General features: G+C 44.0%; 1 protein-coding gene across 1 annotated transcript; it reads left to right on the top strand.

The window, feature by feature from the left end:
• Window positions 1–4,793: 4,793 nt before the first annotated feature.
• Window positions 4,794–22,477, top strand: LOC311106846 (PR domain zinc finger protein 1-like; the record flags this gene model as incomplete). The annotated part of the gene is made up of 7 exons (XM_084149217.1): window positions 4,794–4,820; window positions 6,993–7,283; window positions 12,038–12,157; window positions 13,195–13,447; window positions 18,512–19,557; window positions 20,810–20,938; window positions 21,183–22,477. The coding sequence occupies 7 exons, from the start codon at window positions 4,794–4,796 to the stop codon at window positions 21,687–21,689; spliced, it is 2,373 nt and encodes a 790-aa protein (XP_084005343.1). The 3' UTR covers window positions 21,690–22,477.
• Window positions 22,478–22,856: the final 379 nt, after the last annotated feature.

The raw sequence follows: 22,856 nt of genomic DNA on the forward strand, positions 1-22,856 counted from the left end.
ATCATTTAGCTAATTGATTTAGTTTTTGACCCCTGTAGGTATAATTTAATATTTTTATGAAATATTGAATTTGGCCTTTACTACTATAGTAGTAACGCATTGAATAACACAGTCATAAATGGCAAAAAAGACAGTCAAAAAATAAATCATAAGGATTAAGGTTTTGAAGTATCTTTCCTATATGTAGGAGATAATATATATATTTTTTACACATCTTTTTTGGGGGTTGGAGACCGACATAGGCGATGGATTGAGATGCAGCCCGTGCAAAAAAACATATCTCTAGCTTAAACTGACAGATTTTGAGGGGGATTTCTTTATTACGTTACTTAGATTGACGTACGGGTGCTTCAATAGACTTAAGGATTTTTATGACACATTTTCGAACACATTCCAATTATGTTTTGTCAAAGGAGGAGGAGACAGGAGACACACTTGGTCTTTCATGTCTATGGCAGTCTAAGAATGTTACGTAAACCTTTCATGTAATATTCAAATACTTCACGGTTGCGCCATCCACCTACCTATGCACATGCCTTCACACTCTGTCATTATGGAATGACGGACAGACGGTCATGCATGTCTGGCAAAGAGACAGACAGACAGACAGACAGACAGACAGACAGACAGACAGATTGACAGACAGACTCACTGACTGACACTCAGATGACATGCTAACATTTGTTGTAGTAATTTGTAGTATAATCTTCATATGGATCTCAGCTATTCTTTCTGTAGTACATGATCATGTTGTCAATAACATAATTACTCATCCAGTACGATGTGTTGTGTATTAGGGTTATATCATTTGCATCTCCATACCTACCATAGTTGTGCCGCAGAGCATCATGGGTAATATGTGTCTTGAGATGATCACGTTTCAGATAAATGGTTGAACTGACTTCCTGTCTCCCGTCTCACCATTATTGAATTGTTATTAAGACGTGTTTATGAAACCCAAGAGACATTTACATTTTTTACATTTTTAGTCATTTAGCAGACGCTCTTATCCAGAGCGACTTACAGGAGCAATTAGGGTTAAGTGCCTTGCTCAAGGGCACATCAACAGATTTTTCACCTAGTCGGCTCGGGGATTAGAACCAGCGACCTTTCGGTTACTGGCACAACGCTCTTACCCACTAAGCTACCTGCCGCCCTAACACCACACATATACAGTATGCAGGTGTGTGAATGATAGAGGATGGGGGAGAAAAAGACAGCTCACCCTCAACAGAATGTGATGAATAAGATGTCTGTGGGGGGAGGGGGAGAGAGAGAGAGAGGAGAGAGAAGTGGACTCTAAATTATACTGCGCTTCTTGTCAACGGCTCTAATTATTACCCTGGTCAGGTGTGGTGTGTAGCAGGATATGAGACAGGAACGACATGGGCATAAAAACACCTAACAGAGAGCGAGAGAGAGAGAGAGAGAGGGGGAGGGGGGGAGAGAAAGAGAGAGCTTGAAAGTTCACATACACCCATCAAAGTACCTTATCATGATATACACACGCGCGCTCATTCACACGCACACACACACACACACACACAAACACACACATTATCTTTCTGTTCTAGGCACTTGCCTTGTTTCGTGGTGCGTGCCAGGTGTAAATCCTCTCATTTCGCTCTGTCAGAACTGCCTGGCTGCCTGGCATCATGCCGAATCAACAGTGCCACAAAACAACACTCCTCAAGTAGAGGCTGCAATGCATGACTTTGGTTTTGTGAAACTACCTATCGGGCAAAAACAAATTGTATCATGTGCATATTGTAACAATGTCATAGAATTCGCAAACAGTTGTCTGAAGTTAAAGGGGCAGTCTCCAGTTCAAACAATAACAAAGCAGGCACCCCTCCACTGTTATTGGTAAACAGCTGAAAGATGGGTCTTGAGAAATGTAACCATCATCAAATTCATAGACATAGTTGTGAATGCAAGGACTGACCATCCATGATATCAAAATGATAGTTTTAACAATTTTTTGAGGCTATACAGTGTTTGTTTACAAACAATGGAGTAAAACAAGCTTATATTTAGGGTTCTTGTGCGGTACGACAGTTGAACTAATTTCATGAGGCATTTATACCCCACTGGGCAAAAACTGGTTTAATCAACGTTGTTTCCATGTCATAAAAAAAATAAAAATCAATGTGATGATGTTGAATCAACGTGGAAAACTGATTAGATTTTTGTTAAGTCATCAACGTAAGTGAATTTAGTCTTTTTTTCATCCAACCTTTAAGGTTAGTTGACAACTCAACCAAATGTAAATCGAAACTAAACGTTGAACTGATGACTGTGCCCAGTGGGAAGTTATATTCTTCAAGAATCAATGGGTATATGTCATTCATTTTAAAGTCTAAAAATGTATGTAGCATTGCAGATTGTCCTTTTAAAATAGTTACTCTTGTAATGAACCAACTTTCCTTGTTGCTTTCCTTTAAAATGCATTGATATTGTAAATTTGAAGCAATGTCAGGTCTTCAACTTAGTATCCACTATCAGAAAAAGCAACAGCCTGGACAGCATCTCCTATACTGGCAAATTGATCAATCTACAGCTGTTCTAACCAAGCGTAATCCTGCTTAGCTTCAAAGATAATGTGTGGCTGTTACCAATGTGCTGCCATTGGTTTGGTGATGAAAGAATCTGTAGTCATATAAAATTAGGGTAACACTTACTTGACACCTAGCGTCATAACACATTATGACACGGTCATAACCGTGTCATAAAATGTCATAACAGCTGACATAACTTGTCATAACCTGTTATAATATGGTCATAACACTGTCATGGCACATATATTTAGACCTGTTGTGACATATATTGCGTTATTTTATGTCTGGTTATGACACCTATATAGTGTCGAAACCCACAAAACTAACCCGGTAGTTAATTTATGACTGGTTATAAAACCTACATAAGAGTGTCAAAACCCACAAAACCTACCACACAAGGCAAAACATTCCATTACACCATTGCCTACGTGTCAACAGTATGTTTATGTTATATACTGTATATATATATTTTTATTGACCATGTTAAATTATTATTGTAATTGCGCACACATTGATGTCAGAGATGCACCTACCCCAATGCTCTGTTGCTGATGACTGGGATGAATGCAGGAGCAGATTTCAGGAGCAGGACAAGACACCCTCTTTTTGACTAATGACTGATATAAGGGCATGTACATGATAGGCCTTTCTGGCTTATATGATTATGATGGTCTAATGCTTCTTGAGTTTATTTTCTTAGTCCAAGTAAAGCAGGGTTCTTCAATTCCGGTCCTGGAGGGCCGAAACACTTCTGTTTTTTATTTCTACCTGGTAGTTAATTGCACTCACCTGGTGTCCCAGGTCTGAATTAGCCCCTGATTAGAAGGAGAGGATGAAAAACAGAGGTGTTTCGGCCCTACAGGACCGGAATTGAAGAACCCTGAAGTAAAGTGACACAGGATGGTCATAATGGTCAAGTGTGTTTTCTACATGTTATTTAAAATGTGATGAAAAAACATGACTGTAAAGAATTCATTACAACAACAACAAGAATTTAAGAATGAATGAAAGGAAACTTCTTGGCAGGGAAACAATTAATTTGAATAAATGTGGGTTTTGACACTCTTATATAGGTATCATAACCAGCCATATAATAACGCAATATATGTCACAACAGGTGTAAATATATGGGTCATGACAGTGTTATGACCATATTATGACAGGTTATGACAAGTTATGTCAGCTGTTATGACATATTACGACATGGTTATAACCTGGTTATCACGTGTTAGGGCTGAACAAGCTTTCTTGACCCCGCATTGTATGTGTACATTTATGCCAGTCAAATGCCAAATACTGATGTCTACAATAACATTATTTCAGACCGCAGCTGTCATGTGGAGGGGGTATATCCGATTTCTACACATTCACAAAGCCTTAAATTTAGTCCTCAACTTCAGAACACTTCAGCTAAATACAGAATGTGTGCAGATACATTAAGTGACAGCCTTGACATTTGAATTATGTGAGAGTTATAGACCTAGCCTATGTAAGTTTGTCAAGGCAGAACTTGTAGGAAACATTTACATTTAACCTCTTTAAATCATGGTTATGGTCATGTTTTGGAAACTAACCAAAGTCTCGGTTTCAATTTGAATTCAACTCTCCGTTTCAAAGAACTGACAAGAAAAAGTTAACTTCTTTGAATCTTTTCAAACAAACACTCTCTAAACCTTGAATTAGGCCTACAAACACAACATAGCACAACATCGCTTAACATATATGCATTCACACCCAAGGAAGACAGAAAAGGGGGGTTGTGTTTCGAATCTCCCCAAAAAATAAAATGGAGATAGATGTGTGTCTGAACCGGACATATCTGTGTGACCGGCGACGCACCTCCTGGAGAGAAAGCTCTTGCTGTCCTTCTTATCGTAGCACGGGCCCCCGGGGCAGAGTGAGTGAATGAGCAATGCATAGACGAACAGATCACTACCCCCAAGGAGGAGTCACACACAGAGGAGGAAGGTAGGGAGGAAGAGAGAGGGCTGACCCACACACCCACAAGAGAGAGAGATAGAGAGAGAGAGAGAGAGAGAGAGAGAGAGAGAGAGAGAGAGAGAGAGAGAGAGAGAGGGAGAGAGACTCCCACACACACAACTGTCACTCAGTCACAACAGGTACACACTGTATAAGAACCTAATCAGAGAGAAAGAGAGAGAGAGAAGGGGGAAGAGAAGGAAGGAGAGGGAGCATCAATTACACAGACACTCGAGGACACAGATAACCTGCTCTATGTGTGGCTCCTCTCAAGGCTTCACAGTAAGTACACCTCCACTCCTTTTTCATCGCTCTATTCTTCTCATTCTACTATAGTATGCTCTATGTGTGTGTATGTATACATTTGGGTTTCAGTCACAGAGTTGTGAAAGTGTGTTTTTCACACACAGCACAGATTTCACCTAAAGTTATTTTTCTGTGTCATAATGTGACGTGTGACGGTGAAACAGCGATAGTGATATTTGAGCTTTCATGAAGTTTGTGAAAGTACTGTATGTTTTCAGTCACACACTGCACAGATTTCACATCACTCCACTTCCTAAATTTCATTTTTTTGTGTCATTTGGTGTGACAGTGTCATACAATGACACAGATATTTGAGTTGTAGGCTTTCATTAAGTCTGTGAAAGTATTCGTTTTTAGTCACTCGTGGCACAGATTTCACATCACTCCTCTTACAAAAGTTAATCTTCCTTTGTGTCATAAGGTGTTATGTTGTAATGAGGATATTTTAAATTTTTACAACTTCTCATGATGCCACAGCTGTGTGCCTTTCACTCATCATGCATCGATTTCAGAGTGTAGTTGCATAGCTGCATGCTTTCAGAGTGAGCTGTCACCGTCTGTTGTGACACTCATTCCACTCCGCGGTAATGCGTACCAAAGAAACGTGAAATGTCATCCATCAATCTTGGTCGATGAGTGTACAGTACAAGAGAAGATCAGTTTCCTTTCCTCGTATGGATGAGTATGATGCATGGAATTGTTTACGTGTTCTAATAGGATATCACTGGTATTAAAAAATGAATAATAATTATAATTATATGTGCTATGTTGTGACCATCTCAAAATGTGTTGAGGATATTATGTCAAATCATTCTACTTCCATACATTTTGGAGCACTAGAATTTATTCAAAAAGTGAAAGTGAAGATAATAAAAGTTGGGAAACTTCAACTTGATCTATACCATCAACTGGTCCTCTATAGCTCAGTTGGTAGAGCATGGTGATTGCAACGTCAGGATAGTGGGTTTGATTCCCAGGACCACTCATATGAAAAATGTATGCCTGCTTGAATAGTTGCTTTGGATAAAACCGTCTGCTAAATGGCATTTCAAATCACCAGCTTCTGACATTTCACAACATTTACTCCACCCACATTTGCCAGATGTTTACACTTGCAAAGGCGCTGTAGGATTAGCATTTTTCAGACTAACTCTAGTCCTATTCATGGCTTTGTCCAGTCTTAATGAAAGCTTTTTCACACTTCTGAGTTGATCCCAGGCCGAGCTGTACCGCACTGGCTTGGTCACGCATCCATCATAGCTGCTGGAACCGTGCTGGAAAGGAAAATGTGAAAAGAGAATGTCCAGGTCGAACACCATGGACAGACAGACAGACAGACATACAGACAGAAAGACAGAGGAACAGACGAACAGACGAACAGACAGACAGGTAACTGGGACGAGAGCCAGGTCCCAGTCAGTGTAGAGAGGAAGTCTGGACTGATTCAAGGGGAACACTGGTTTCCTTCTTGTGAAAGTGGTGGCCCCCACTCCTTGGCTGACGTGCACAGGAACCTCTTCTTGCAGCCTGGCATCGTGTTTTGGACGGTCACAGGATGTTTGGAATGGTGGGCGGCGATGGTGGGATGGTGGGATGGTGGAGGGATGGGCGCTACCCTTTGAAGTTTGTTTGTCCGGTAGTGTTCGGTGGGAAAGTTAGTTAGGACACCCCCCTCCGACTGATCGACAACCCTCTTACCCCTCCGCCACCTCCCCCCGTCTCTGACTGTCTCACACCTCGGCTTCCTTGCTTCTAATTTTAGCTCCATTCAAAACAGAGTAGAGCTTCCTCCTTCAGAACACTTCATCCGCTGTTTGTGATGCTTCATGCTTTTTCAACTCTATAGGACAGAGAGAGAGAGCGAGAGAGAGCGAGAGAGAGCAAGAGAGAGAGAGAGAGAGAGAGAGAGAGAGAGAGAGAGAGAGAGAGAGAGAGAGAGAGAGAGAGAGAGAGAGAGAGAGAGAGAGAGAGAGAGAGAGAATAAGGAGATCAGGAGAAGAGCAGAGAGCAAAGGATATAAGCAGATACAAGAAAAAATGGAAACAGAGAATCTATGTGGACTTCCTCAATTATTTGGGCTAATGCACATCATAGTTCTCATACTCTTCTGTGTTCTTATCCCTCACTTGTCTTGTCTTTCTCCCCTAGGCCTCCTCTTCCTCCCAGAACAGCACAGCCATGTTAACCTCAGATGGCTCCCCCTCTCCCCACACCACATGGGTCTCCACCCCCACCCTGACCCTGGCCATGACTGACTCAGACCCCCAGGACACAGACATGACCCTCTGGAGTGAGGCCGAGTTCCAGGAGAGGTGCACCTACATCTTGAAGGACCACCCGTTGGACCCGGGTAACCACCCAGAGAACCAGAACAAGACCAAGGCTGAGAGGTCTCTACCCCAAAACTTGGTCCTGAAACGCTGCCCTGACTCTGCAGAGGTAGGGTATACTGAAAGCGTGACGACCACACTTTCCTGTGTATGGGGGGGATGTGTTAAAAAAATTAGAGTTGAGAGTGAAAGAGTTAGTATTTGAATGCAGGTATGTGTGAGTGTTTGTGTTTTCGTGTGTGGGAGAGTGAGTAGGCGTGGTGTTTCTTTGTGGGGGCCTTCTAGTGTGTTTGGGTGTGTGTGTGTCGGTGTGTTTGCGTGCACACGGGCACGTTTGCGCACATGCATGAGAATTTATGCCTATCTGTTCATATGGGTCTGTGTAATGTGTGTGTGTGTGTGTGTGTGTTTATGCATGTGCATACAGCTGTACTATATTTGTTCTGTGTGTGCGTTTTGGAAAACTCACCTTACATCACTCCCATATCCACCAATCCTTCCTTCCATCCTTCCTCGGGAGGAGGAAATGCTTGACACATTGTTGACTAATTCCAGCTTTTCCTCTCTGTGTCTTTTACGCTGTGTACATCTTACGACAGATGGCAAGACAATAGCCATGGACGCATCCTAAATGGCACCCTATTCCCTATATAGTGCACTGTTTTTGACCATAGGGTTTCCCTATGGGCCCTGGTCAAAAGTAGTGCACTATATAATGAATAGGGTGCCATTTGGGATGCAGCCCCAGTCTTCAGAGCCACAGCCTGGGGTCAATATGATTAGTTAGTACTTTACTTTACATTACCGGTTCCCAATGTCCCTTGCCATTAAACTGTAAAGCAGAGACACTGAGACCCGCGCTACTGATCGTAAATAATCTCAGGTCGAAGAAGAAGTGTATCAGCTAGTTTGATCAACATGAAAGAAGGAAAGTGGTTGGGCGGGCAGGTTGATGTTTAGGGTCAAATCCTAAATTCCACTTAGGTAACCATATCATTATTTTTATGCATTGATGAGTGAAAAGTACATTTAAGAGAAAACCGGATTCACGCCTTACTGAACAGGAGACAGGAATGAGACTGAGGCCATGTTTGAAATCTTTCAAAATGGATCCTTCCTACCACCCTTCCTTGAAGTGTTCACAGATCTAAGATATAAGATGACTGGATAGGTGAAAGTAACGGTTCCACTGGATTGCTGTCATCTGTCCAAATCAGTGATTGTATCAAGAGAGGTAGGGAGGAACGATGCATTTTTCAGAGTGTTCGAACATGACTCGAATCAAAGTGTGTCTGATGTAAGGGCATGGACAGCGTTTGTCAATATGAATTTGTTCAAATTCAGGGTCTCTTCCTATTCCCTCTTTGTCTTTGAGTAGCTTGTTCAGTCAGTCAGTATCAGGGTTGAATATTTTCCCGGTATTTTACAAATGTTCCATCCCGAGAACAAATCACTTTTCTCCCGGGTAACCCGGTATTTCCCGCCAAAACCGGAAGTGTCATTCAAAAGCATTATAAAGCATATAAATATGTCTAGATTTGATTAGAGCTTTGATCAGCATGAATATTCAAACCTGATGCTACCTGAGCCTGATGACACATATATTAAATACATTTTATGTGTCCTACATTAACAGTTGGTACTTTAATGAGCCCAAGCCCAAGAAAAGCCCCAAAATTGTGCCTTTATCCAATACATACTGTATTGTGCCCATATGAACACATTTATTTTAGGCCATATAAAGAACAGCTATGCATGATTTAATGAAAAGCAGCAAACAGACACAACATTGTTCACATTATTTAATAAAAGACTCATAAACAGAAGAAGGCAATAGGCTATACAGCTGGATTCACAGTTTCCCCGCCAAATAGCCCGCCTACAAGGAAACTCAACATATCTCGACGACGTTGAGTGTGCGATGGGGGTCTGTGCGCTGTGTAGTACATTCCACAAAAAGTGTTGCTCTACAAAAATACATGTAATATTCAGATCCCTTGACTTCCACATATTGTTACATTACAGGCTTATTCTGAAATTGATTCAAATGTTTTTTCCCCTCATCAATCTACACACAATACCTCATAATGAAAAAGCAAAACCAGGTTTTTAGAATTTTTGCAAATGAATAAAAAACTAAAAACTTAAATATCACATGTACATAAGTATTCAGACCCTTTACTCATTACTCTGTTGAAGCACCTTTGGCAGTGATTACAGCCTCAAGTCTTCTTGGGTATGACGCTACAAGCTTGGCACACATTTGGGGAGTTTCTCCCAATCTTCTCCGCAGATCCTCTCAAGCTCTGTCAGGTTGGATGGGGAGCATTCCTGCACGGCTATTTTCAGGTGTCTCCACAGATGTTAGATCGGGTTCAAGTCCGGGCTCTGGCTGGGCCCTCAAGGACATTCAGAGACTTGTCCCGAAGCCACTCCTGCGTTGTCTTAGCTGTGTGCTTAGGGTCGTTTTCCTGTTGGAAGGTGAACCTTCGCCCCACTCTGAGGTCCTGAGCCCTCTGGAGCAGGTTTTCATCAAGGATCTCTCTGTACTTTGCTCCGTTCATCTTTCCCTCGATCCTGACTAGTCTCCCAGTCCCTGCCGCTGAAAAACATCCCCACAACATGATGCTGCCACCACCATGCTTCACCATAGGGATGGTGCCAGGTTTCCTCCAGACGTTATGCTTGTCATTCAGGCCAAAGAGTTCAATCTTGGTTTCATCAGACCAGAGAATCTTGTTTCTCACAGTCTGAGAATCCTTTAGGTGCCTTTGGGCAAACTCCAAGCGGGCTGTCATGTGCCTTTTACAGAGGAGTGGCTTCCGTCTGGCCACTCTGCAATAAAGGCCTAATTGGTGGAGTGCTGCAGAGATAGTTGGCCTTCTGGAAGGTTGACCCATCTCCACAGACGAACTCTGGAGCTCTGTCAGAGTGACCATGGGGTTCTTGGTCACCTCCCCCGATTGAGCTGGCCAGGCGGCCAGCTCTAGGAAAAGTCTTGGTGGTTCCAAACTTCTTCCATTTAAGAATGATGGAGGCCACTGTGTTCTTGAGGACCTTCAATGCTGCAGAAATTTGTTGGTACCCTTCCCCAGATCTGTGCCTCGACACAATCCTGTCTCGGAGCTCTACGGACAATTCCTTCGACCTCTTGGCTTGGTTTTTGCTCTGACATGCACTGTCAATTATGGACCTTATATAGACAGGTGTGTGCCTTTCCAAATCATGTCCAATCAATTGAATTTACCACAGGTGGACTCCAATCAAGTTGTAGAAACATCTCAAGGATGATCAATGGAAACAGGATTCACCTGAGCTCAATTTCAAGTCTCATATCAAAGGGTCTGAATACTATACTTATACTTAATATTTTGTTGCTTTGTCATTATGGGGTATTGTGTGTAGATTGATCAGGAAAAACATTTATTTAATACATTTTAGAATAAGGCTGAAATGTAACCAAATGTGGAAAAGGGGAAGGGGTCTGAATACTTTCCGAATGCACTGTATAGCACTAAGTACAGCAGTGGCGGTCAGTGCCGTTTAAGATGAGGGAGGACTTCTTTTTTTTTTCATGAGCACGGCCTTATTTTTATTACAGCATATTAGATGACTGTAATTCATATTCCATTCATCCAGTTCAATGTAACAGTGATATGTTTAGCATACTTCAATTTTCCCTATACCCATCATGAGGTTGCTACAACCTAGCCTATGAATGAAAGTTTACAACGTAGATGTACACAGGTCGAGATAAACATTTGAGGTGACAGACAGTGACACATGGACAGACAGTGACACATTCAAACGTTCCGTTTGCTTCCATTTAAGAAACATCTTTCAACAGAATTGGCAGAATGATACACCCCTGATCACGAGTAAATACAGTTAACTTTCATAGCAGCCACATTGTATTCCTTTTCGCATCTATGCACTCTCCTCCTCTCACCTTTCCCTTCGCTTGTGGACCTCAGTGCACAACACATCAGCTGTATGTGACCAGGCGAAAAAACCTTTCCAAGCCAAGCCAAACCATATCATCAAATCAAATCAAATCAAATCCTTTCCAAGCCAAACCATATCATAACCGCTACACACAGCCTACATTGTTGTCACCATATTAGCTAAAGTAATGTCATAGTCAACATAGCTAATATAACTAACGCGTTAGTAAACCCGCTACAATCATGCAGTAACGTTACGGTGTACAGTCAGTAAGCAGTTTAGCATTTACACCAGCGGGCCCCGGTGGCAATCCAAAAGCTTACCTTGACATGGAAGAGTTCCAGTGTTGTGTTGGATAGTCATAGCCAGCTAGCTAACATAGCATCCGTCTGTTTGAGCAGGGTGTTTGAGTAGGCTAAACAAGCTAGCTGCATTTGCTAGCTAAGTAAGTGGAACTGAAAGTGAAAAAAAAATATGACATTCTCTCACCACTGCAGTGCTAGCAATCTGTAGCTTATGCTTTCAGTACTAGATTAATTCTCTGATCCTTTGATTGGGTGGACAACATGTCAGTTCATGCTGCAAGAGCTCTGATAGGTTGGAGGACGTCCTCTGGAAGTTGTCATAATTACTGTGTAAGTCTATGGAAGGGGGTGAGAACCATGAGCCTCCTAGGTTTTGTATTGAAGTCAATGTACTCAGAGGAGGACAGAAGCTTGATGTCCTTTGGCTACACCATGGTGCTACCCTACAGAGTGCTGCTGAGGCTACTGTAGACCTTCATTGCAAAATAGTGCTATGAATTATTTGGTGACGTGATGATATTTAGTATAACTTTTTTAATGTTTTACAATTGTTGTTTTTATGAAATTCACTGAGGAGGGTGGTCCTCCTCTTCCTCCTTCCTGTGTGGTACAGGTGCTTGGGGTGACGAGTCGGGAGCTCATTCCGAAGGGGACACGGTTCGGCCCTCTGGTGGGCCAGACCTACAGCAATGACATGGTGCCCAAAGATGCCAACAGGAAGTACTTCTGGAGGGTAAGTGAGAGGGATGGCACAAATTGACACTTGTGGTCTCTCATCCTGTGTAATATGTATGTGATTGTGTTTTTTTGCCAACGTGTTATTTTTTGCTTTACTGTAAAGGTTGTGTGTGTGTGCGTGTGTTTGCCCGTTCGGGAGGAGGTTGTGTGAGGTCACACACACAGCTGTTCAGTTTCGGTGACGCAGTGCTTTTCCTCTCTCTGCTCCTCTCGGCAGTGCCATGGTCTCACTGCTGGGAAACACACGCGCACACACACACATGCACACATACACACACACACTGACTCTCACACTGACTAAGCAAGGAAGTGGCCTAGGTCTTGCGAGCCACGACTTCCACTTGCATACACACAGCTAATGGCGTAGGCATGCAAACAGCATATTCATGACACAGACCCGACACAACATCTAAACAACGGAGTCACTACACAGACATGAGATTAACACAGCCATAACATAGACAACCGGAACACTATAAAGACATGAGTCAATCTGCAAACAACACTTCTTCCAGACAAAGATCAACAAACAAATTGATGTAAAGCAGATTGAGTGGAAAACTGTGGTAGAGCAGAAATCCAGAGTGAAGGATCCAAAATGAAGTCAATTTTTTGCTCTCCAGGAATGTGTAGCCTTTTAGGTGTGCTGTATTGGTATATAAATATGATAATGAAGTTAGAGTGATGTAACACAGCCAGTTGTGAACTGACTCGAGTAGAGTTGTCATACTGTCTTTCTGGTAGGAAAAAAAACACAGATTATGACCACACCCAGGTACCCCACCACTACCACCACTACCACCACCAACCAAAACACTCCACACCTTATATGATAGATAGAACAACATCTTGAGTGACTTTATTTCTCACGTCATACTACTGGATTGATACTGTAACTTAGGTTTCAGAGCCGGGGGAGAAGGTTGTGTTGGTGTAGTCATATCTCTCTCTCTCTCTCTCTCTCTCTCTCTCTCTCTCTCTCTCTCTCTCTCTCTCACTCCTTTTATCCCCTCCCCCCTTGTCTCTCTCCAGGTCTTCTCAGAGAGTCGGTTACATCACATCCTGGATGGCTTGGACGAGGAGAAGAGTAACTGGATGCGCTACGTCAACCCGGCCCGCCGTCCTGAGGACCAGAATCTGGCGGCGTGCCAGACTGGCATGGCCATCTACTTCTACACAGTGAGAACTGTGCCTCCGGGCCAGGAGCTGTTGGTGTGGTACTGCCCGGAGTTCGCCCGTCGTCTTAACTACCCGCCCCCCGGAGAGCTCTTAATGGAGAGAATTGGTACGTGTCTGAGTTGGATTCTGTAATGCAGAGGTCTTAAACTTGTGGCCTGCAATCTGGCCCGCAAGTTGCTGTTTTGTGGCCTCCTCGACTAACATCAGATTCATATAGAAATCAAGCCCGCAACTAATGTACTTAATAAGTTATACTAGGCCAGCCTAACGGATCCAATCCCATTTGATCCAATCTAATATAGAATGGGACAATATGGGGTCTCTGGGACTTGTATTCACTGCGGTGAGGGGATGTGAAAAGCAATATGGTCCATGAGTGTTTGGCACAACATATTGAAAGGAGTTCAGAGCAATTCCTAGAGTTTCCTAGAGCAATGGGTGGATGTGGGTGGTTAATCGAAGCCAAAGTCGCTCAGTCAATGATCCAGCCGCCTTACAAACTCTTTGTGTGGGTGTTTAACTATAAATAAAGGTCACACCCACAGGCCTTTGTGAAGGAGTTAGACAAAGCAGGAGAGGAGAGAAAAGAAAGGAGAGAAGATCTAACTCCAGGTGTCACCAGGAGAGGTTTTGTCTCGTTAAGGCGAGACCAATTTCAGGTCTCAAGGCAAAATGTAAGTTTTTTCACACACACACACACACACACACACACACACACACACACACACACACACACACACACACACACACACACACACACACACACACACACACACACACACACACACACAAACACACACACACTTAGAAGTGCACTGTAGGCTCACACGCATGCATGCACACATGAACGCATGAACGCATGTGCACACACACGTACACACACACACACACTTACACCCATCCAGAGGGGGGTGTTGAGGTGCTGACAGTTCTCTGGTAGGTCTCCCTTATTTATTTAGCTGCTCTTGAAGAGGAAGAGCGGGAGGAAATGCTCCATTGACTACTTCCTGGCAAGGCGTCCCGAGTTGACAGCTCCAAGAGTGTTGGTTGTTTGTTTGGAAGAGAGGGAGGGGTGGTCCTGTGAAACAAATAGGAGATAAGGCTTCTGTGTATGTATGTGTGTGTGTGTGCGTGTGCGTGTGCGTATGCGTGTGTGGACCTCTTTAACTAAACCAGAAGTCCCCACAAGAATAGTAAACAAACAAACATTTGACCAACTGGGGACATTTTGTTGGTCCCCACAAGGTCAAATGCTATTTCTAGTGGGTTTAGGGTTAAGGTGAGAATTAGTGTTAGGGTTAGAATTAGGTTTAGGTTTAGGGTTAGGAGCTAGGGTTAGTTTTAGGGTTAGGAGCTAGGGTTAGGTTTAGGGTTAGGGTTAAGGTTAGGTTTTCGGGTTAAGGTTAGGGTTAGGGTTAGGGTTAGGGTAGGAGTACGGGTTAGGGTTAAGGTAGGTTTTGGGTTAGGGAAAATAGGATTTTGAATGCGACTGAATTGTGTGACCCAACAAGGTTAGTTGTACAAGACTGTGTGTGTGTGTGTGTGCTATTGCACTTATTGTCAACTCATCTCAACTTGTGGGGTTTCTGTCTTTCTTGAGAGCCTTTTACAGCAGTATCACTGATTTCAACTAAGAGTGAGGTCGTTAGGTGGAAAAAAGAGTTTTGGCTTTGTGACACTGACTCTTAAATTTGTCATGGTTAGACTAGTGCTGATGTGACACAATGCAATTAGTCCGACAGATACTGCTCATTTTATACGTTGATATGCAGTCGGTAAACTTGAACCCTTTGTGGCTTTGTGTGAAGTCAGTGTGTGAGTTCTCACCACAGTGCAGTTAATGTGATCATTAGGGGTGACAATCAGCACAAGTAATTGGCAGTGCGCAAAATAACCATTACATTTCAAAAAGGAATATCATTCAGTGTGAATTCCAAAGACTGCATCTCGCGATTGTGTCATGTGCCGATCTGTGCAAAAAGTACCATAAAACTATCATTTGCAGCGTGATGAGTTTAGTCACCAGTGCGATGCATTGGATCTGTGCTCTTTTCCGGACGCTTATAAGAAATACCGCTATGCCCTCCGACGAACCATCAAACAGGTAAAGCGTCAATGCATAACTAAGATTGAATCCTACTACACCGGCTCTGATGCTCGTCGGATGTGGCAGGGCTTACAAACTATTAATGATTACAAAGGGAAGCCCAGCCGCGAGCTGCCCAGTGATGCGAGCCTACCAGATAAGCTAAATGACTTCTATGCGCGCTTTGAGGCAAGCAACACTGAAGCATGCATGAGAGCACCAGCTGTTCCGGACAACTGTGTGATCACGCTCAAGGTAGAGGATATGAGTAAGACCTTTAAACAGGTAAAGATTCACAAGGCCGCAGGGCAAAATATTTTACTAGGACGTGTACACATAGCATGCGCTGACCAACTGGCAAGTGTCTTCACAGACATTTTCAACCTCTCCCTGACCGAGTCCGTAATACCTACGTTTCAAGCAGACCACCATAGTCCCTGTGCCCAAGAACGCCAAGGTAAGCTGCCTAAATGACTACCGACCCGTAGTACTCACGTCTGTAGCCATGAAGTGCTTTGAAAGGCTGGTCATGGTTCACATCAACACCATCATTCCAGAAACCCTAGACCCACTCCAATTCGCATACCGCCCCAACAGATCCACAGATTACACAATCTCTATTGCACTCCATACTGACCTTTCCCACATGGACAAAAGGAACACCTACAGTGGGGGAAAAAAGTATTTAGTCAGCCACCAATTGTGCAAGTTCTCCCACTTAAAAAGATGAGAGAGTCCTGTAATTTTCATCATAGGTACACGTCAACTATGACAGACAAATTGAGAATTTTTTTCTCCAGAAAATCACATTGTAGGATTTTTAATGAATTTATTTGCAAATTATGGTGGAAAATAAGTATTTGGTCACCTACAAACAAGCAAGATTTCTGGCTCTCACAGACCTGTACTCTTCTTCTTTAAGAGGCTCCTCTGTCCTCCACTCGTTACCTGTATTAATGGCACCTGTTTGAACTTGTTATCAGTATAAAAGACACCTGTCCACAACCTCAAACAGTCACACTCCAAACTCCACTATGGCCAAGACCAAAGAGCTGTCAAAGGACACCAGAAACAAAATTGTAGACCTGCACCAGGCTGGGAAGACTGAATCTGCAATAGGTAAGCAGCTTGGTTTGAAGAAATCAACTGTGGGAGCAATTATTAGGAAATGGAAGACATACAAGACCACTGATAATCTCCCTCGATCTGGGGCTCCACGCAAGATCTCACCCCGTGGGGTCAAAATGATCACAAGAACGGTGAGCCAAAATCCCAGAACCACACGGGGGGACCTAGTGAATGACCTGCAGAGAGCTGGGACCAAAGTAACAAAGCCTACCATCAGTAACACACTACACCGCCAGGGACTCAAATCCTGCAATGCCAGACGTGTCCCCCTGCTTAAGCCAGTACATGTCCAGGCCCATCTGAAGTTTGCTAGAGTGCATTTGGATGATCCAGAAGAGGATTGGGAGAATGTCATATGGTCAGATGAAACCAAAAACATTTTGGTAAAAACTCAACTCGTCGTGTTTGGAGGACAAAGAATGCTGAGTTGCATCCAAAGAACACCATACCTACTGTGAAGCATGGGGGTGGAAACATGAAACGTGGCTGGGTCTTTCAGCATGACAATGATCCCAAACACACCGCCCGGGCAACGAAGGAGTGGCTTCGTAAGAAGCATTTCAAGGTCCTGGAGTGGCCTAGCCAGTCTCCAGATCTCAACCCCATAGAAAATCTTTGGAGGGAGTTTAAATCTGTGTTAACCAGCGACAGCCCCAAAACATCACTGCTCTAGAGGATATCTGCATGGAGGAATGGGCCAAAATACCAGCAACAGTGTGTGAAAACCTTGTGAAGACTTACAGAAAACGTTTGACCTGTGTCATTGCTAAATACTTTTTTTCCCCACTGTACGTGAGAATGCTGTTCATTGACTACCTCTCAGCGTTCAACACCATAGTGCCCTCAAAGCTCATCACTAAGCTAAGGAACCTGGGACTAAACACCTCCCTCTGCAACTGGATCCTGGATTTCTGACGGGCCGCCCCCAGGTGGTAAGGGTAAGCAGCAATACATCTGTCACGCTGATGCTCAACACAGGGGCCCCTCAGGGGTGCGTGCTTAGTCCCCTCCTGTACTCCCTTATCACCCATGACTGCGTGGCCAAGCACGACTCCAATACGATCATTAAGTTTGCCGAAAACAAAATGGTGTTAGGCCTGATCACCGACAACGATGAGTGTTGGGACAGGACAACCACCTCTCCCTCAATGTGAGCAAGACAAAGGAGCTGATCGTGGACTACAGGAAAAGGAGGCCCGAGCACGCCCCCATTCATATCGACGGGGCTGTAGTGGAGTGGGTCGAGAGCTTCAAGTTCCTTGGTGTCCACATCACCAACAAACTATCATGGTCTAAACACACAAAGACAGTCGTGAAGAGGGCACAGCAACACCTATTCCCCCTCAGGAGACTGAAAAGATTTGGCATGGGTCCTTAGATCCTCAAAAAGTTATATAGCTGCACCATTGACAGCAACCTGACTGGTTGCATCACCGCCTGGCATGGCAACTGCTCGGCATCCGACCTCAAGGTGCTACAGAGGGTAGTGCGTACGGCCCAGTACATCAATGGGGCCAAGCTTCCTTCGATCCAGGACCTCTATACCAAGACGTCAGAGGAAGGCTCTAAGAATTGTCAAAAACTCCAGCCACCCAAGTCATAGACTTTTCTCTCTGCTACCGCACGGCAAGCAGCTCCTTAACAGCTTCAACCCCCAAGCCATAATACACCTGAACAGTTGATCAAATGGCTACCCGGACTATTTGCATTGACCCCCATTTTTATGCTGCTGCTACTTGCTGTTTATTATCTATGCATAGTTATTTTATTGTGTAACTTTTTTAACTTTAGTTTATTTAGCAAATATGTTCTTATACTGCATTGTTGGTTAAGGGCTTGTAAGTAAGCATTTCATGTTGTATTCGGAGCATGTGATAATTACAATTTGATTTGATTTGATTACTTTGCGTGACAAAACTTTACCCTAAGTATGTCTCTTTTTTTGATGTCCCACAGAGCAGAACCAGGTTCGCGGAAAGAGTTCAGGGAAGAGGGGGCACAGCATGTCCGAAATCCTGAGGAAGGAGCCCACCAAGCCCCATCCCCCTTGCCCCCGACTACCCAAATCAGCACTGTCCCAAACCTGCAGCCCTGTCCTACCCCTTTGCCCCTCTGTGGTCTACCCCAGCTACCCACCCATCCCATACTGTGGACCCCCCATCCCCAAAAGGACCCTCAGCAGCCTTGTCACCCCCCACATGCACTTCCCTGTCAAGCCCAGCCTGGGCAGTTCCATCACAGCCAAACATTACCCAGTGTCCTCGCTGCCAGGTCACATGTACACCAGTTCACTGTGCAGTCCCTTCCTCATACCTCACTTCCCACTTGGCATTAACAGCCTACTACCTCACACATACCCCCTGTACAGTGACAGACTAGCTCCTCATATGCCACTTCCACCTCACATGCTGCCTTTAGAGGGTTACCCGCACTCCCTGCGCCCATCTGCCAATGTACACAAAGAGCTCCTGCTCACTCTGACCACTTCCCACAAAAACTTCTCACTGCCCAATGGCAGCAGAGATCTGCCCCTTGCATTGACCAAAAGCGAAAAAGACCTCAATTGTATGCCGACAAATGGGCGCAAACACCTTGGGGACCATGTGCCTTCACCAAAGAATTACCTCATAAACCTCCCTTTGACACCAACGGACAACTTCAGGGACTCTAAGCATTCACCTGCCAGCAGCACCTTCGATGACCAGCCTCTACCAGCCACCTCCAGGGCCTCATCCATGGCAACCTGTCTCGCACCCAGGGGAGGCTCACCGCCGGCAGGCCTGGCTGCCTCTTCTGACTACTTCCCCTCCAAGCACACATCTGCCCTGCTGAGCTCCATCCACAGTGCAGAGGAAGGGGCAGTGGACCTGCGGAAGGCCAGGCATGGTGGACGGGTCATCGGGTACAAGACCCTTTCCTACCCGCTTACCCGGAAGAATGGGAAGATCCGATACGAGTGCAACGTCTGTGGCAAGATCTTTGGTCAGCTGTCCAACCTCAAGGTCAGTCAGTCCCTCATCATATGGCCCATGTCTGAGATCACAAGTAGTTTATGTTTAGATTATAGTTTATGCTAATATGATATTATTATTGAAATAGTTTTGTTTATGGAAAAGTTTGTGGTCATACAAAGAACCTGAAAAAACTGCTGCTGGGCTAACAAAGTAGGAAAATAACAGTATATACTCCCAATTACACTGTATGCTCCTAATTGCCACCTTTATTGGATCGAAACCTTGTCAATAAACAACCTGGACTCAGGGATAGACGTAACATAGTAAACAAAAACCCAGGACACTGAACTTAGTATGATATGTTACGTTTTGTATGGTATGTATTAATTTGTGGATGTCCATCATCCATTTCATATGATTCACTATATATACAAAAGTATGTGGACACGCCTTCAAATTAGTGGATTCGACTATTTCAGCCACACCCGTTGCTGACAGGTGTATAAAATTGAGCACACCGCCATGCAATCTCCATAGACAACATTGGCAGGAGCATGGCCTTACTGAAGAGCTCAGTGACTTTCAATTTGGCACACTCACTACTGGTAGGCCACACAAGCTCACAGAATGGGACCTGAAGTGCGTAGCGCGTAAAAATAATCTGTCCTCGGTTGCAACACTCACTACCGAGTTTTAAATTGCCTCTGGAAGCAACGTCAGCACAAGAACTGTTAGTCGGGAGCTTCATGAATTGGGTTTCCATGGCCGAGCAGCTGCACACAAGCCTAAGATCACCATGCGCAATGCCAAGCATCAGCTGAAGTGGTGTAAAGCTTGCCACCATTGTTTTTGCCTTAGGTAACCTTCTGTCTTATTTAACCATACAAAACGTAACATATCTGACTCTGTACCGGTACCCCCTGTATATAGCCTCGCTACTGTTATTTTATTGATTATTTTATTTTTGTTGTTATCTATTTTTTACTTAACACTTATTTTTTTTACACCTGTTGTATTCGGCGCATGTGACAAATACAATTTGATTTGATTTGATTTGATATCATACACATTTGAGTGTCCTGGATTTTACTTTAATATGTTATGTCTAGTGTATGAGACCAGGCTGCAACAAAGGTGTTATTGGGTGCATAGGGCCTTTCTGTTCTTTTCAAGAAATAGATTTGTCTCATCCTCTGTTTTTTGGGTTTCCACTTCTTTCATTTCCTTTTTACGGCTATCTCTTTCTATGGCTATCTTTCTATGTTTCCTTCCTTCCTGCTATTATGTTTCCTGTCTCCAGGTCCACCTGCGCGTCCACAGTGGAGAGCGGCCCTTCAGGTGTCAGACCTGCAGTAAGGACTTCACCCAGCTGGCCCACCTGCAGAAACACTTCCTGGTTCACACCGGGGAGAAGCCACACGAATGCCAGGTATACTGAGACTTCACTGAAACGTCATGCTTCACTGATACCATATTTCTTCACTATGGTATACTGTACAAAGTTGCCAATGGGAGCACAAAATAACACATCATATTATTCTCAAGCAAGCCTGTGTAAACTCTCATACTAATCTTACTCTATTACTAAAGAAACACCATTAATGAAATAATGACTCTCATCCTTTTTCCCCCAACCTCTCTCTCTCTCTCTCTCTCTCTCTCTCTCGCTTCAGGTGTGCCACAAGCGTTTTAGCAGCACCAGCAACCTCAAGACCCACCTGCGTCTCCACTCAGGCGAGAAGCCCTACCAGTGCAAGCTGTGCCTGGCCCGCTTCACCCAGTATGCCCACCTCAAGCTCCACAAGCGCCTGCACACTGGCGAGCGCCCCTACCACTGCCCACACTGTCCATGCGCCTACCTTAATTACTGTAGCCTCCAGGTGCACCTCCAGGGTTTCTGCCCCTCAGGCCCCGACCCCTCAGGCCCTGCTCCCTCTGTTGAGGAGCGTGACCGTGTCAACGCCGAGATCGAGCAGTTCGACCTGAGCAAGGCTGCGGAACGCTTGGAGGCCATGGCAGCGGAAGTTGAGGCGGAGAAGGGGAACAGCAGCATTAGCGTCCTGCTGCAGGATATGGAATTGGAGTGGAAGACCTCCGGCCATCTTAGCGGCTCCGATGAGACTATGTCACTAGTCGAGCGTGGCCTACGATGCAGCAGCGAGGGAATCCTCTGTCCTTAGGTTGCAGCATCACAGCCGCCCTCTACCTCTACATCCTGGCCATGTCAAACAGGAGTCAGGTCATGTGATATAACAGACCATTAATACCCTTTTCAAACTACTGAGCCGAGCCAAGCCAAGGCAAACCGAATTGTACTGCACTGGCCTGATTATGCATCCACAGACAGTGTATAATGTTTGGCAATGTACTGGAAAGGACAATGTGAAAAGGAAATATCCAAGCCAGCACAGTACGGCTTGGGTCGGTAATGATAGTATGGAAAGAGTACAAGAGACAGCATACTTCTAATCCATCATGGTGACAGTGGCCTGATAGTGACCTTTACTGTTTGAAGCAAGGCTTTGTCTCCATTACAGAGATCTTTACTCTCAGGGCTATGTGAAGAACAAATGACTGAAATGGAGCGAACGGAATAGCATCAAACACATGGAAACCATATGTTTGATGTATTTGATACCATTTCACAAATTCCGCTCCAGCCATTACCAACAGACCGTCCTCCCCAATTAAGATTCCACCAACCTCCTGTGGTGAAGAAGTGGGACTTTATCAGAGAATATAAACACGAGACTTGTATTGTACCTACGATATTCTCAGCCTTATTCTTAATTTATTATGCAGTTTATTGTAACCTGAGGAAGCCACAAAGACAGAGATTTGTGATCAAATGTTTATAAGAGTTTTAGTTCCTACTTTCTGTTTTTGTAATTTTTTATTTCTTGATGATGTGGGGCAATAATTGAAAAGAGACAATTCATGCATAAAGAAATAATGTGTCTTACTTTACATTTGAATGTGTTTACTCACGTGTGTGTGTGTGTGTGTGTGCAGGCTTGGGTAGGTTACTTTCTAAATGTAATCCGTTACAGTTACTAGTTACCTGTCCAAAATTGTCATCAGTAACGTAATTTTGGGATTACCCAAACTCAGTAACTTTCCATTAATTTTGGATGACTTTCCCCTTAAGAAGCATTAGAAGAAGACTAAAAGCATCCATTAAACACATTTGGTGTGTCATCATACTGGTCTCTGACTTGTGGTCAGACTCGCTCAGGTGGAACAAACCTAAACTTGTGCCTTTTTTCAATGCTGAATTGAATGTCATTGAGAAATCATAAAGGTGTTATTTCACATTTACATTCTAGTCATTTAGCAGATGCTCTTAT

This window comes from Coregonus lavaretus (genome assembly GCF_964263955.1).
Source record: "Coregonus lavaretus genome assembly, chromosome: 31".
NCBI lineage: Eukaryota > Metazoa > Chordata > Actinopteri > Salmoniformes > Salmonidae > Coregonus > Coregonus lavaretus.